The sequence below is a fragment of the Engystomops pustulosus genome, chromosome 7, assembly GCF_040894005.1.
Source record: "Engystomops pustulosus chromosome 7, aEngPut4.maternal, whole genome shotgun sequence".
NCBI lineage: Eukaryota > Metazoa > Chordata > Amphibia > Anura > Leptodactylidae > Engystomops > Engystomops pustulosus.
In genome coordinates, this window is record NC_092417.1 from 37868324 (window position 1) to 37884458 (window position 16135).

Genomic DNA, 16135 nt, shown 5'->3' on the forward strand with positions numbered 1-16135 from the left:
GAATCGGGCCCTTAGTAAATGACCCCCAATGTGTGTGTACAGGCTTTTTATTGGATTTCAGGCCATCAAAAGGAGGAATTGAGTTACAATAAGCACAAATAAACTAATATAGATGATGAAAGTGATTATAAGTAAATAGACTAGAAGATGGGAAACCACTTCCTGTGCAGAAGACACAATCCTCTTTAATATCCTGCAAAGAACTCAGTGTACACCCAAAATAGACAAAGCTAACCCCAGCTGTTGTCTGCATGGGTAATGGTAAGAAGCCATGTGAAGCAGCACCAGTTGGGTACAGTACAGAGCTTTTAGAGCCGGTATGGCGCAGCACGGAGCATAAAATGTAGTAATGTATTGTAGAGAGATGCTGCTGAACAGGCAATTATTATCTCTACTGGTCTAAAGAGAAAGGGAATAAAAAAGTGAAATACATGCAATGACTGACAGTCTTCATGTAGATTGGAGATTACTGCCATCAGTGGCATTGTAAATAGTCTAATTTCTAGTGGATTCACACTTGATGCTCTACTTTATGTTATATCACCTGGCATCAGAGTGGGCATGTCCTGCTCAGCCGACCCCCTCCCATCTATTCCTCCACATGTCCCATGCCTCTTTTCAACATTCCTCTCTTAATGATGCTGGTGATCTCATCCTTTACCCTGTTACATTTGCAACGTCTACCCCATGTATGTATCTGATCACATGAAATCACAGCAGCCTCCATTGACTTATACCTAGGCCTGTGACCAGGACAAAGGGGGCATCCTCTATGCCTAGAGGAGAGGCGATTCTACCATCAACATAGACAAAGGTTATTTACTGTAAGAGCAGTGAGACTATAGAACTCTCTGCCGCAGGAGGTTGTTATGGCGGACTCTATGTACATGTTCAAGAGAGGCCTGGATGCCTTTCTGGAGAGAAAAAATATCACGGGTTATGGGGATAAAACATTTATTTAATTCTTAAAGTTTGGACTTGATGGACTTGCATCTTTTCCGGCCTTATATTCTATGATACTATGACTTCCACTATACTGTGATTTCATGTGATCAGATACATACATGGGGTAGATTTGGCAAATGTTAGGGTGTAAAGGACCTTAGATGACATCATGCTAGATGTTATAACAGAGCTATCTCTCAATGTTCCTGCAAGGCACTGTGTGAAACACTCGACATAGTATTTACTATAGAGCTGTATATGTCTGTAGTTAAATATAGGCAGACGGTCCCTAAATACTGAAGACCTGTCAATCAAGAGTAGGGAGGCAGGGCAGTGCAGTGAACACTGCATATGCAAGACCCCATTAATATCATTGGACTCACATCACATGAGTTACATATAAGTTTACAAACTGACTTTTTCTTTTCATTTCAGCCATGCAGCCATTGCTGCCAGGGAACCACTTGGGGATAAGGGCAATGCTTTTTAATCATGGTATTTTATTAAGTATTTATTTGAATGTTCCCTTCAAGCTATGGATACATTTCAAACGTGGTGGAGGCTCATTTTTCTATTAAGGGAACTGTGTAGGACATATGTTTATTCAGTGTGCATGGCTGGGTCATTCCTTTTACAAGGGGCATTGAACAATTTCTTATTTAAAGGCAAATATATGTGAATATTGTATTGAATTATTACATTAGGAGAAACTGCCAGATTGGGGGGGGGGGGAGGGGGTGTATAAAATATATAAATCACATAATTTTTTTATTTTCTTATAATGAGGATTTTCACTAAAACATAGAACAAAAAGGTGCAGGTAGAACCAAAGAACAATGGGTATTGCCGAAAACAACGAGTACAGAACAAGAAAACAAAGGTAAATGCAGTACAATGAAATGACGGCATATGGAAAGGGTCTTAAAAGCCCTGGTAATGCTTCATTGTACCATCAAATATGAAATAATCCTATGATACATAAAGCGAGTAAGAAAGAAGACTACTGATAGAGGGGGAGAAAAGGAAGAGAAGAGAGAAGGGTGGGAAGAGGAAAATCCTGCATGGGTGGGCCAAACAAGATGGTTGAACTACAGCGAAAGTAAAGAGGCTACACAGTGAGAAGAGTGAGCATAGCCCCACCATGGAGTCCTAGAAATTTCATATGTCATTTAGAATGGAAGTAAGGTTTTCATTAAAGGGGTATTCCCAATTCAGCAAATAAATGTTATGGTTTGTATAATGAAAAGTTATACAATTTTCCAATATATTTTCTGTATCAATTCTTCATGGTTTTCTAGATCTCTGCTTGCTGTCATTCTATAGAAATCTTCTATGCTTGCTTCCAGTGGACTGAAATATGACCATGGTCACACATTTGCACGGCTCGTTAGTATCACACGGCTCTGATTACTCTCTGGAATATAACGAGCCGTGCACCTGTGCGACCATGGTGAGATTTCTATCCACTGGAAGTAACATAGAAGCTTTCTATAGAAGAACAGCAAGCAGAGATCTAGACTGTAAGGAATCAATGCGGAAAATATATTGGAAAATTGTATAACTTTTCATTATACAAACAATAACATTTATTTGCTGAAATTGGAATATCCCCTTAACCATATACCAATTCAACCTCCCCTTGACCTAAAAGAAATCAGGGCCAGGCTTCTTCCAGGGCTTTGCTATAGTTTGCTATATAGAGTGCGAGATACATGTAATATTGTTAATTTACAGAGAAACAGTGCTGCTCAAGGGTATTTATTACAGTTGTATCATGTCACCAAATGAATGAGATTATAGACCCTAATCCATGGCTGTGTAGCCCTGGGCATGACAACCATATGAGTGACATATCACCTGCAACAGCACAGCCCCTAAAGCAGCTGGGAGAGTGCCCTATGTGATCTATCTTTTTGGGGACACAATGCAGTTATAAGTAGCCCAGGCGAGGAGAACAAGACATCTGGATGTCAAAATGTAGATAAGAAGTTGTTATAAAGGTCTGGGCCAAATGGAGAAGAAAGATAACGGAAAAACTTCACTCAGAGGAGATTTCAATGGTCGTATGGCCATTCATATGGCCTACAGTCAGCTGATATGTGGTAGCATTCACAGTTTATTTTTGTTAAAGTAGGTGTACTATATTTAATTACAGGGACTAAACTGCTTTGTCATCGATTTCTGTGCAGGGCTTGGTTCTGGTGTTGCATTTATTTACTCTGCTTAGTTTTGGTTCTGTTTTCCCTGAGATTGGTATTGGTGTGGTATTACCTTACCATATATCTTGTTTTACATTATGACAGGTGCAAAACACCAAAGGAGAATTTAACACAGGACGCTATCCAACATAAGATTGACCCTTAGTATAACGTTGGAGTGGCTCTTTGTGCTCTTGGGAGTTTTGGGCACAAAAGATTCATTTTCAACGTTGTTGTTGCTTCATGTATCTAGTTGTCAACAATTTTTGTCTTTTTGCTAAATTTGTTGTATCAAATTTTTGTGTACAGTACACAGTTCATGTGACCAGTAATGTATTATAATAAAGGAGGTTTTGTTGGTAGCCCAGGGGCAAAGTCTTCTAGGGGACCCATGGCCACCCAAACCACCCGCCAAATTTTATACCGAGAAGGACCTTCACCCATTAAATGTTCATACACCTGTCCATGTTCTCAATATACATGTACACAAGAGCCATTTCAGGACCTTTGAAGGTTCTCTAAAGGTCCTGAAAGTGCAGATTGAAAGCAGACAGAAGGGACACATCTTCCTTTCCCCAAAAAGCTGATTCTAATACCATATGAAGGAAGCAATTCCAGACTCATAGGGGCAATAATATTCACTCAGCCCAGGGCCCGGGGCGGTCTTAATTCCTATCTCAGATTTTATTCTACAAAAAGGCAAGTAATACACATAAGATAGTGGTGAGCGTTATCCTATATTTAATTCAAGAGATCAGATTGGGACCAGAAGAACTTCTACAGGTACAAAATACCTGGCAAATTGAGATCTAACAATCCCAACCATGACATTTGACAGACCCTATGTCTGAATGTTCCACCTGTTTCGGCTTGATTGACCACCAATCTGAATCATGTTGCTGGGGGAATGGAAAAGCTTTGATCACTTCTAACTCCGGGAAGAATTAATTCTGTAAACAGAAAAAGTCTTGATCCGTGTAGTAGAATTTTTCAAGTAGTTGCACAGATGGCAGAAGACAGGATCAGTCTGGGCACAAACTACTGGTGCCACAAATGATATTAGATTTATTCAGTTTGAGTCGTAAAGCATACGGTAACTTAATCCGAACATTAAGACTCTGACTTTACATCTAGTGAAGACTAAATGGAAGGAATAAAATATCCAGGTTCACTTTGTAGGACCCTGAGAAGGTTAGAAACATAAGACTGCGGCAATCCAGTATTGAAATTTTCAGTACATACAGTAAGTATGGTTGTATAATAGTTCATTAATATTTAGTGGGTCGTGTAGGCATGGAGAGTAAAGGTTGACACAGAGGTATAAAATGGAACCCCTCCCCCTTCCATCAGATGAATCATCCTATATTCATACAATATTAAATATTTGTTCGTGAACATCAGAATAAATTCTACAAGGGATTTCTTTTGCTAATTCATATCGGTAACAAGTGACCAAAAACGTAAATATAAAACACAGTTGATTCGGCCAACATGGTTTTCGCAGCCTTAATTACTAGAAATATGAAATTGTGTCAAATAGATGGAATTTATGTATCTCGAAAAAAAAAAAACTTACCCAACAGAGACCCAATGAAAATAATAACTTGGACGCTTGTGGTAAAATGTCTGTAGCTCAGCCCATCACTGTTGCTGCGGTTGCTCCACAGGACTTGTGAATGAGATACATTCCTGATTTCAAAGGCTCCAGCCTGAAAGAAGCCGATATCACTCCTATTTCTGAAGATCAGGCTGCCATTGTAACCCATGGCCATTCTTCTGTCACCTACTGCATCTGCTGCACTGACTCTCCTCTAGCTGATGGTCCAGGATTCAAGGGTCTGAAGCCCACAGCTCTGCACGCTCCCTGGCTCTGTGCGCCCATCTCAGAATAATTACCTGACATGTCCACATAGCATGCATCTTTGCTTTAGCCTGTCTGACTCTTTGCATGGCGGGGAGAACACAAGTCTCTTTCTCTGCTCTTCACCCCCAGCAAACATCTCCAATACAAGATCATGTCAGACGCCTGTGAAAAAGGAGGGAGGGATAAAGAGCTGACCCTGAATCTCATTGCTCCTCTGGTCCCTCTCCGTGAATCTCTGGCTCCGGCTTTCCACCTCTACCTTCCCTGACAGTCTGTGATAGCGATCGGAATGGAGAAGAATCAGTCTCAAAGACGGATCCTGGGAAACAAAGGCAGAGAATGCTTGATGAGATGTCTCTTCCCATCCAGACATTCAAGGCAGTGATCACATGAGCAGGAACAACACAGTATTCCACGGCATAGGGATAGCTGTTTCCATTCCAGAGTTTTGTTTTACCTTTTATGAAAATGAGACTCAATCCCCAAATTCCTTGGGAGTTACGTGAAATCCAATGTGTCCATCAGTTATCAGAAGAAAGCTGAAATCAGATCCTGATCATATATTATATAAACAAGGCTATAGCTACACTGTCACAATGCACATTTTCTGGCACTTCTTTCTTTTTGTGTCACCTACATGTTATTCCAATGGCCGACGTGTTTATGTCTGATATATTATACTGTAATATTTACCTGAATATTTGCAGAAGGTCGTGTAACCATACAGCGAGATATGAAGAGCAAAACCTATGAAAATGATAAAAATTTAAAGTGTGATGGATTTATAGTTTTCTCACTAACTCAATGGTCATTACAGATATGTATATTTAGCAAATCATCCTAATATTTATGACCATTTAATATAAAGGGAATTTATTTTTCCGCAGGATATTAAAATATTAACTACAGTATTTTTCGGACAATAAGGCACACCGGATTATAAGGTGCACCATCAATAAATGCCTGCTAAAACATCTAGGTTCATATATAAGGCGCACTGGATTATAAGGCGCACCTGATTATAAGGATGAATGACCAGCAGGTGGCAGACCTGTGCACAGTTCAAGACAGCTGTTGTCTGTAAGTACGGTTCATATATAAGGCGCACTGGACTATAAGGCGCACCTTGTGATGATGGTTACCTGTGTCATCTTCTATTATGGTCTTACTTATGGTGAGGAGATGTTGTCTGTATGAGCAATATACCACATGTTCCCCTGCAATATTGATAATGCAGTTTCCTGGGATTGTAACTTAAAAGGTGAAGGCTAGCAAATCGGGAATGTGCCACTGTGCCCCCCACAGAGTGTAATGACACATAGGGGCACATTTACTAAGGGTCCGAATCACGTTTTTCCGCGGGGTTTCCTGAATTTTTCCGATTTGCGCCAAATTGCCCCAGGATTTTGGCGCACGCGATCGGATTCAAGCGACAGAAATCAGGGGGGCATGGCCGTGGGAAAACCCGACGGATTCGGAAAAAACGCTGAATTTTTTAAAAAAGTTGTGCCGCAAAAATAGCACTTACATACACCGAGATCGAGGTGAATTCCGGCGGACTTCAGTGCAGCAGTGACACCTAGTGGATATTGGGCGCACGACCCTAGTGAATCCCGGCAGAACCCGAATCAGCTTCAGAGAACGTGTAGCTGGATCGCGACTGGACCGGGTAAGTAAATCTGTCCCATAGTTTCCCCAATATAATATAATACCCCCCTATGACCCCCACACAGTTCAATGCCCATTATGGGCTCCAAACAATAAAATGTCCCCTTTTGGTTCTCTGACAGCATAATTTCTCCACACCATATAATGCTCCTATAAATAATTTAATGGCCCCCAAACTAAAGTTGATAGATAGAATTGCCAGAAAAGTAACATCAACAGAGCCTGGTCACCATAGAGCAATTTGCAGGTCTCCTCCCTCTTACCCAGTCTCAACATTGGCTGAGTATCCCTTAGACTGTCCAACCTTCTCTACAATTGCAATGGTAACTCCCAATTGTCAATATATTCGTAAAATCCTACATGAAACTAATCCAAATGGACTTCCAAAGTGGAAATGAATGTGAATTTATTTTAACATATATAATGGGGCTTATTTACTAAGGGTCGCAGATCGCACTTCAGACGGACTGTTTGCCGTTTTCAGGGATTGCGCGGCTTTGACAGGTATTTAACAGGTGTCTGTGCTGGGATTGTATCGCACGTGATCGGATTGTGCAGCTGCGGTGGCTTCCATGCGACACAAATTGGGAGTGTGAGAGAAGGATGCAAGAGAATTTAATGGGGAATATAAGTATTTATTGTAACAAATACATAAGAACAAGCACAGAGTCCTCTTACAGTGGCCTCATATAATGGTCAATGAGACTGATGTGGTAATTTAATAGATTCTATCAATAATTGGACACATAGTCATAGGTGGTAAGTAGTGGTCTTGAATGTCAAAGAGGAGGTTTGACAGAGGAGTCCTTCTCGCTCATTAGCATAATTTTAGAAATTGATTTTAGAAGGATGGAGGCCATGGATAACACATATAAGAAGATTACCACAGTCACGGTGCCTGGATCTATGGGCAATGCTTTATTTTGATCAGTAAATAAGAATGGTAGAGATTGCTGGATGAAATGTTTGCTTTACTAGTGGCCTAAATACCATAAGTAATGTTAGACACTCCCAATAGATGACACACACATTTCTGCTCTTGTGGAGAACTGAGTCACTCGTGTTTACTGTTTTCTCCATATTGATGGAATTTCTGGGAAGCTTATAATTTATCATACACAATGCTGTTTTAACTTGAAGGCAGATTTGGAAGGCGATAAACTCTCTTTCTAGAGCAGTGTCCTGATTTTGCTAACCCAATTATGAACTTCATACTATGGATACATTTTGTGCTTATGTTACAGCTGTGTATCCCACCCTAATCATAGGTCTAAGAATCCTAGGAAATTAGGAGAAAAGGAAACTATGTAACATATATACTCGAGTATAAGCCTAGTTTTTCAGCACAAAAAATGTGCTGAAACCCCAAACTCGGCTTATACTCGAGTAAAAAAAATATATCAAAACTCACCTTTCCGGCTTCCCCAGCTGCTGGCCAATACTGGGGCAGGGGACAGGCTATATACTGGGGGCAGATGCTGGCTATATACTATGGGGCAGGGACCGGCAGGCTATATAAATGGGGAGGCTGTAACCAATGCATTTCGCACCCTCGGCTTATATTCGAGTCAATAGGTTTTCCTCGGTTTTGTGGTAAAATTAGGGGCCTCGGCTTATACTTGGGTCGGCTTATACTCGAGTATATACGGTAGTTTAACCAATTAAGAGGGAGTTTAGGAAGAGTCACTTAGTAATGTCACTTTGTCATGTTGTGCAGGAATAGTTGGCCATCAATTCTGCAAAACCCTAGCCAGCAGTCTTTTACCTAAGTCATGAGTAGAGATGAACAGACCACATGTTCATGTTCAGGTTTGGGTACAGCAGAGTGACCCGTACATATTGTCAGATCGGCGGCCGAACAGACAAATCGATGCCCCTAGCAACTAGCCATGGCTATGATTGGCCAGAATTTTGTGACAAACTGAAGTTTTTTCTTTTGCTGTATGGAGTAACAAAGTTCAACATATTTTCTGCATTTCAGTTACTGCTTTTCGTACAGTTTGTTTGTTGAATTTGGCATACAGGTGGTCCCCTACTTAAGAACACCCGACTTACGGACAACCCCCAGCTACAAACGGACCTCTGGTAATTGGTAATTTACTGCACTCTAGCCCCAGGCTACAATACTAGCTATAACAGTTATCAAAGGGGTCTGTAATTGAGATTTATTGTTAATCCTGTTTTTTATGAGAATCCAACATTTTTAACATCCAATTGTCACAGAGACCAAAAAAATTTGTCTAGAGATACAATTATAAAATATACAATTCCAATTTACATACAAATGCAACTTAAGAACAAACCTACAGAACCTCTCCTGTACGTAACTGCCTGTCTTTTCTTCATTATTGTTAACTAAAATGATTTCACATAAACAGTAAAACCACATTTATAAATATCTGGTAAAAGTGTTAATGGATTGGATAACTTAGGAATAGAGATGAGCGAGTATACTCATCCGAGCTTGATGCTTGTTCGAGTAATAGCGTACTCGAAATGGCTCGTTGCTCGGATGAGTATTTCGCCCGCTCGAGAACTGCTCGAGTCAATGCAAATTGTCTTCTGATAAGTTAGCAGATGTATGGAAACATCTGCAATGTGTTCTTCAGTGAACACAGGATCATTTAAGTGAAGAACACAGTGAAGAACACATTGCAGATGTTTCCGTACATCTGCTAACTTATCCGAAGCCACGCGTGCCGAACGGTGTTCTTCACAATAGTATGTGAAGAACAATATGTGTGAAGAACACATTGCAGATGTTTCAATACATCTACTAACTTATCAGAAGACATTATTTCTCAATAAAATGACACATTAAAAAATGCTGGAGTCTCCCATTGACTTCAATGGGGCTCATTATTCGAGACGAGCACTCGAGCATCGGCAAAAGTTTGTCTCGAATAACGAGCACTCGAGCATTTTAGTGCTCACTCATCTCTACTTAGGAAGCATCACCCCTTCCATATCTCGTTCTATTAAGAATTTTGGTGAATGTGCAGATTTGATGGGGATTTGCATTATGGACTACAGACAGTCCCGGGTTACGTACAAGATAGGTTCTGTAGATCTGTTCTTAAGTTAAATTTGTATGTAAGTCGGAACTGTATATTTTATAATTGTGACCCCAGCAAAAAAATTGGGATTTTAAAACTTTTTAAGAAGTTTTAAGTTCCAGGATTAACAATTAGCCTTAATTACAGACACCTCTGATAACTGTTACAGCTTATCATTGTAGCCTAGGGCTAAAGTGCAGTAAATTACCAACATCCAGAGGTCCGATTGTAACTAAGGGTCATCTGTAAGTCGGGTGTTCTTAAGTAGGGGACTGCCTGTACTACAGACCCCCATGAGTATTGGCCACACATTGTAGATTGGGGCAATCAGTGCTGAGTATAGTACAGTAGTGTCAATACAATGTCAGCCAGCAAGGAAAATTACTGGTAGTCAATGGAAATGTGAATACTTTTCAGCAAAAATTATGAAAAAAATTATTTTAACAACCCTTATAATAATATAATCTAATAGGTAAACAGCAAAGAGCCTTGAAATCTGTTTTTTTCCAAGGTAATCCTTTTATTTTCCTGTTTTGCTTTATATGTGGTTTTGACTTTACAGCCTTGTGAGGTTTGCTTCCTAGAATACTGAGATTTCTCTATTGTTTGTGAGAGGATTGGCGACCGTGACAGTTGTCATCCATACACGCACATTGAATGTTCTCAATGTAGTTTGTTCCAATAGAAAATATCTGAAACGTGCAATTAAGCGACATTGACATTAAGAAACCTTCCAGTCACCACAGAAAATTCCACTTTATTTGTATGTATTGTATTGTGATGTATGTTTAAAAAGGGGAATTTGTTAAAGATTAATTTGGGGGTAATAGGGTTGTTTTCTTGGTGTGAAAAGTGATTTCTACCCGTGCGGTGGACCTATAAAATTGACTATAGAATATGAAGATAACTGTGTAATGCTTAATTCTTTGTGTTGGTACCGCAAATACCTCATGTTGTTTTAATGTGTGTGTTAGTGTAGTGGGATATTAGGTAATTTAACAATATGCATCAATTAAAACATAGCTCCCAACCTTCCCTAAAAACCGGGACTGCCCCATCATCATGGATAGTTGGGAGAGTGTCCCTGCATGTCCCGTATCCCTCCCTGACACACTAGAGTGCAGAGCCGAGACCAGGAGGCGGGATCAGTGGCTGCTCCCTCCTCAAATCTCTGCTGTGCTCTACAGCAAAGCTGTGTGGAGGTAGCTCAACCCAAGGTGATAAAGTTTTCTTTTTTTGTTTAAGACCCGGGAACAGGAACAGCGGGGGGCTACAATATGAGAGGGATCATGGAGGACAGGAGGCCACAATATGTTTAGGATGGAGTATAAGAGGCCACAATATGAGTGGGATAAGGGACAGGAGGTGACTACAAGAGGGGGATGGAGGACAGGGGGCACAAATATATATTTTAATATTTTTATTAATGACCTTGTAGTGGGTTTACACAGTCAAGTTTCAATATTTGCAGATGATACTAAGCTGTTTAAAGTAATAAATACTAAGGTTGATAGTTTAGCATTACAGAGGGATTTGTGGAAGCTTGAGGAGTGGGCAGAGAAATGGTTGATGAGGTTTAATGTAGATAAATGTAAAGTTATGCACTTGGGCCATGGAAACTAAAAGTATGCTTGAAAAGAAGAAAGAATAATCCAGCGTGCTGCATCCAGGTGGTAAAGAATCTTGATTGCTTTATTATGGACTCGTAGTCCGAATAAAATCTGAGTTATAAAATTGTGACTGCCGCCGTAGTCACAGCACATGACTAAGAGTGTCGGATGACACTGGAAACGAGTTGGCCGGAGTAGGCTAACTTACACCATCTGCGGTTTCGCTGTGCTGTGACTACGGCGGCAGTCACAATTTTATAACTCAGATTTTATTCGGACTACGAGTCCATAATAAAGCAATCAAGATTCTTTACCACCTGGATGCAGCACGCTGGATTATTCTTTCTTCTTTTCAAGCATTCATTTACGCAGAGGTCCGTGCGGAATCCGTGTCGTGCAGTACAGGTTGGAAGCATTGGGTGAGCAACAGTAAAAACGCACTTATATTGTCTCGGAAACTAAAAGTATAATTATGTTCTAAACGGTCAATTACTTAATAAAACTGGAGCTGAAAAGGACTTGGGGGTATTGGTGGATGGTAAACTTAATTTTAGTGACCAGAGCCAGGCGGCTGCTGCTAAAGCAAATAAAATTATGGGATGTATCAAGAGAGGAATAGATTCTCATGATAAAGATGTAGTTTTGCCCTTATACAAATCCCTGGTCAGACCACACATGGAATATTGTGTACAGTTTTGGGCACCAGTGTATAAAAAGGATATAGTAGAGCTGGAACGGGTGCAGAGGAGAGCAACCAGGATTATTAGGGGAATGGAGGGATTAGAATACAATGACAGATTACAAAATTTGGGATTATTCAGTTTAGAAAAAAGACGACTGAGGGGAGACCTCATTACAATGTACAAATACCTGAACGGACAGTACAAGGATCTCTCCAAAGATCTTTTTATACCTAGGCCTGTGACCAGGACAAGGGGGCATCCTCTACGCCTAGAGGAGAGGCGATTCTACCATCACCATAGACAAAGGTTCTTTACTGTAGGAGCAGTGAGACTATGGAACTCTCTGCCGCAGGAGGTTGTTATGGCGGACTCTATGTACATGTTCAAGAGAGGCCTGGATGACTTATTTAATTCTTAAAGGTTGGACTTGATGGACTTGCGTCTTTTTCCAGCCTTATATACTATGATACTATGAAATATGAGGAGTATGGAGGACAGGAGGCCACAACTTGAGGGGGGGTAGGTGCAGGAGGCCACAATATAAGGAGGATGGAGCATAAGAGGCCACAGTGTGAAGAGGATAGAGGACACATGGCCACAACATGTGGAGGGTGGAAGAAAGGAAGCCACAATATGAGGGAGATGGAAGGCAGTGGGCCACAATATGGGAAGGATGGATCACAGGAGGCAACAATATGAGAGGATGGAGGACAGGAGGCCACAGTATGAGGGGATGGAGGACAGGAGGCCACAGTATGAGGGGATGGAGGACAGGAGGCCACAATATGAGGTAGAGAGGGGAGGTGGACAAGAGTGCAGAAAATTAGGGCTTTATAAGTTTGGGGGAATAAATAAAAGTAGGGGAACAAAAGTAAAGGGAGGATACAATTAAGGAGGTGGAATTATATGTTGCTGAGTTGCATTAGGGGCATATGATATAGGTCCATGATAGGGGAGTTGGCACAGGAAGGGGGCATTACACTATGTGGGGGTCATTAAGGTCAACAATTACATTAACTAACTAGGGGTGGATAGGGAATTTAAAGTTTGGCTAGGTATACATTGGTAGTCATGGTTTAACACAAATCTGTCGAAGACATTCAATGTCAGCATAGAGAGCCATCTCCTGTTGACTATGGTTTTAACCATAGAAATCTATGGAAATTGTATACGTTATGGGTTATGTGCAGGGCCTGGGGACTGCTATCTGCCTTGCCTTCTTTCTCCACCGCATTTGCCTGGTAGCCATTGGAGCTGCTAGACAATCTGTATATCAGCTAGCAAGAGAACTAGTGTGTACACGTGTGAAAAAGTGTTTTTCTAAACTGTAGGAGTCCACCCCTGGAGCTGTAGGACTGGTACAGGTGACCAATCTCTGCCCCTTATGATCACCAAAATGTGCGGATGTCGGTGCTGAGACTGGTGGCACCGGTCAGGGAACAGTGCAGATGGGACTCATGCGTCAATGATTTATGTGCTAAGAATGGGGATCGGAAAAAGAAGCAAATCAGCCACAAAACACTTATGCTAATTTAGTGTTGTGGCTTTTGTTCCATCCCTACAAAGGAATCATAGCTCTCTATACATCAATTTTGCTAAAGATCTTGGAGAGGTTACAGCTGCACCTTGGGCCTCCTGTCTGAGGAGATATAATATCTGCCTTATCAGTGTTTCTTACCGCTCTGCTGTGACATCAAATTGTTAAAGGGATAGCTCAGTTTCCGCAAATACATTTAAAAAAAATATTCTACAATTTTCCAATATACTTTTTGTATCAATTCCCCCTTGATTTCCTAGATCTCTGCTTGCTGTCATTCTATAGGAAGCTTCATTTTTTACTTCCTGTAGATAAAACCCTGCCCCTGGTCAGGTGATGTCACATAGGCGCACAGCTCATTATATGCTGTGTGTTATAATGAGCCATGCACCTGTGTGACATCACATGACCAGGGATATAACAGCTGTGCACCTGTGTGACATCACATGAGCAGGGACATAACCAGCCGTGCACCTGTGTGACATCACATGACCAGGGATATAAAGAGCCGTGCACCCGTGTGACATCACATAACCAAGGATATAACGACCAGTTCACCTGTGTGACATCACGTGACCAGGGATATAACGAGCCGCGCACCTGTGTGACATCACATGACCAGGGATATAACGAGCCATGCACCTGTGAGACATCACATGACCAGGGATATAACGAGCAGTTCACCTGTGTGACATCACATAACCAGGGATATATCGAGCCGTGCACCTGTGAAACATCACACGACCAGGGATATAATGAGCCGTGCACCTGTGTGACATCACATAACCAGGGATATAACGAGCCATGCACCTGTGAAACATCACACGACCAGGAATATAACGAGCCGTGCACCTGTGTGACATCACATAACCAGGGATATAACGAGCCATGCACCTGTGAGACATCACATGACCAGGGATATAATGAGCCATGCACCTGTGAGACATGGCCTATAGAATGACAGCAAACAAAAATTTTGAAAACTGTGAAGAATTGATACTGAAAGTGTAATGGAAAATCACTACACAAATAATATCAATTAATTGCGAAAACAGGAAAATCCCTTTAAAGGGATAGGGCCTTACTTGCTGATTGCTGGGTTCTCAGAGATGGGACCCTCATGAATCTCTAGAATGGGGGTCCATTGTACCCTGGTGGCACCTCACCATCACTACGGCCCCTACCAGTCAGCAAGTTAGGCTCTATTCACAGGATAGTACCTATCTTACTATGACTGGAGAAACCCCTTTAATTATCACTCTATTATCACATAACATTGTTAACTATTACTTTACTATGACATCACATACATTAATAGCATTCATTTCTAAATTACATCAGCTGGTGTAATTGGATTTTATCTTCATTAATCCCTGCCATAATATAGGGTTGTGTAGTATGACTGTCACTATGTTTGTTGTGCTTGCCCTTTCATAACAATGCAGGCAATTAACCTTTTTTTTATCAGTATTTACCATCCGTGTGCTGTGACATCACTGTTTGCCATTCCTGTGACATTGATTTGTACTTTATTTGTGTCTAGTGATTCAGAGGAGTCAGTTGAATCTAATAGACCCAACGCAAAATTTGTAAAAGCCCCCGTAACTATAACATATTGTAAAAATTGTATTTCTTGTAAGAGACCCCCCCAAAGCTGCTTGGCTCGTGTGTGACTGGAACCTCTGCACCACCTTATATTACACCCCTCACTATGGCCAAGATTACTGGGAGCATTTTTCCAGAACTGTGACATTAATAACTATTACTCTTATGCTGTTACTTTACTGCATTGTTCATTATATATGACCTGAAACATCATACATACAGGATGTTTTATTGTGATAGGGTTTTCACATTTATTGCTGTGCAGCAAACCAGTTCCTTATCATTAAATTTAGATTTTTCGTTAAAGTGCAAGTGCAATGTTGTGTTTTTTAACCAAATTATTATATGTGATTCCTTCTTTAAAAATAAACAGAACAAGACCTTGTCAAAATTCTTCTTCAGCAGCAGCGAAGTGGAAGCGGAATAACCTCTTCCTGCACCTGGCCTGAAGCGGAGTCAAATTGAGGTTGCCCTCACTTCCCATGATACCTTATGTTCTCTTTTTCAGTAATTTAGCATTAAATGCAATCAGATTCCTACAAGTAAATCAACTGAACGCTGCATAGTGTACATACAGGATCTATATGGTGACTAGTCTGGGCAATTTAATCATCTGGAGGAGAATGGAGCATGTTATAAGTAGTATAAACCAGAAGTGAAGCAATTATATGAGCACTAAGGGTTGCTTTTGTGCATTGTAGTAGAAGGTGGGGAGAGAGTGCAGCATGAGGTGAAGAGAAAGTTTGGTAGCATCACAGACTGGGGTGAAGTGACTTATAGGGAACCCAGGAGCTCTTGTACCTCACTATACTGTGTAGGAGACTTCTGCATCCACAGCACTAAACACAGTCACCTCTGCGACACCTCCCTCTGCTACACACAGGTAGCACTGCCACATGACCTCTGTGAGCAGGAGTGCAGCAGCTCCTCCCTTCTTTCAGTCCGTATCTTGTTTACAACTTTACAGAA

The 16135-nt window shown here is 41.0% G+C and overlaps 1 protein-coding gene across 1 annotated transcript in view; it reads right to left on the reverse strand.

Annotated features, from left to right (window-relative positions):
• GPR176 (G protein-coupled receptor 176) overlaps positions 1-5541 on the reverse strand; it is a 54536-nt gene extending 48995 nt beyond the window's left edge. The window contains exon 1 of the mRNA XM_072115477.1: positions 4720-5541. Coding sequence (XP_071971578.1) covers positions 4720-4915 — 196 coding nt within the window. The 5' untranslated portion in view covers positions 4916-5541. The remainder of the gene's footprint in view (positions 1-4719) is intronic.
• Between the last annotated feature and the right edge of the window lie 10594 nt (positions 5542-16135).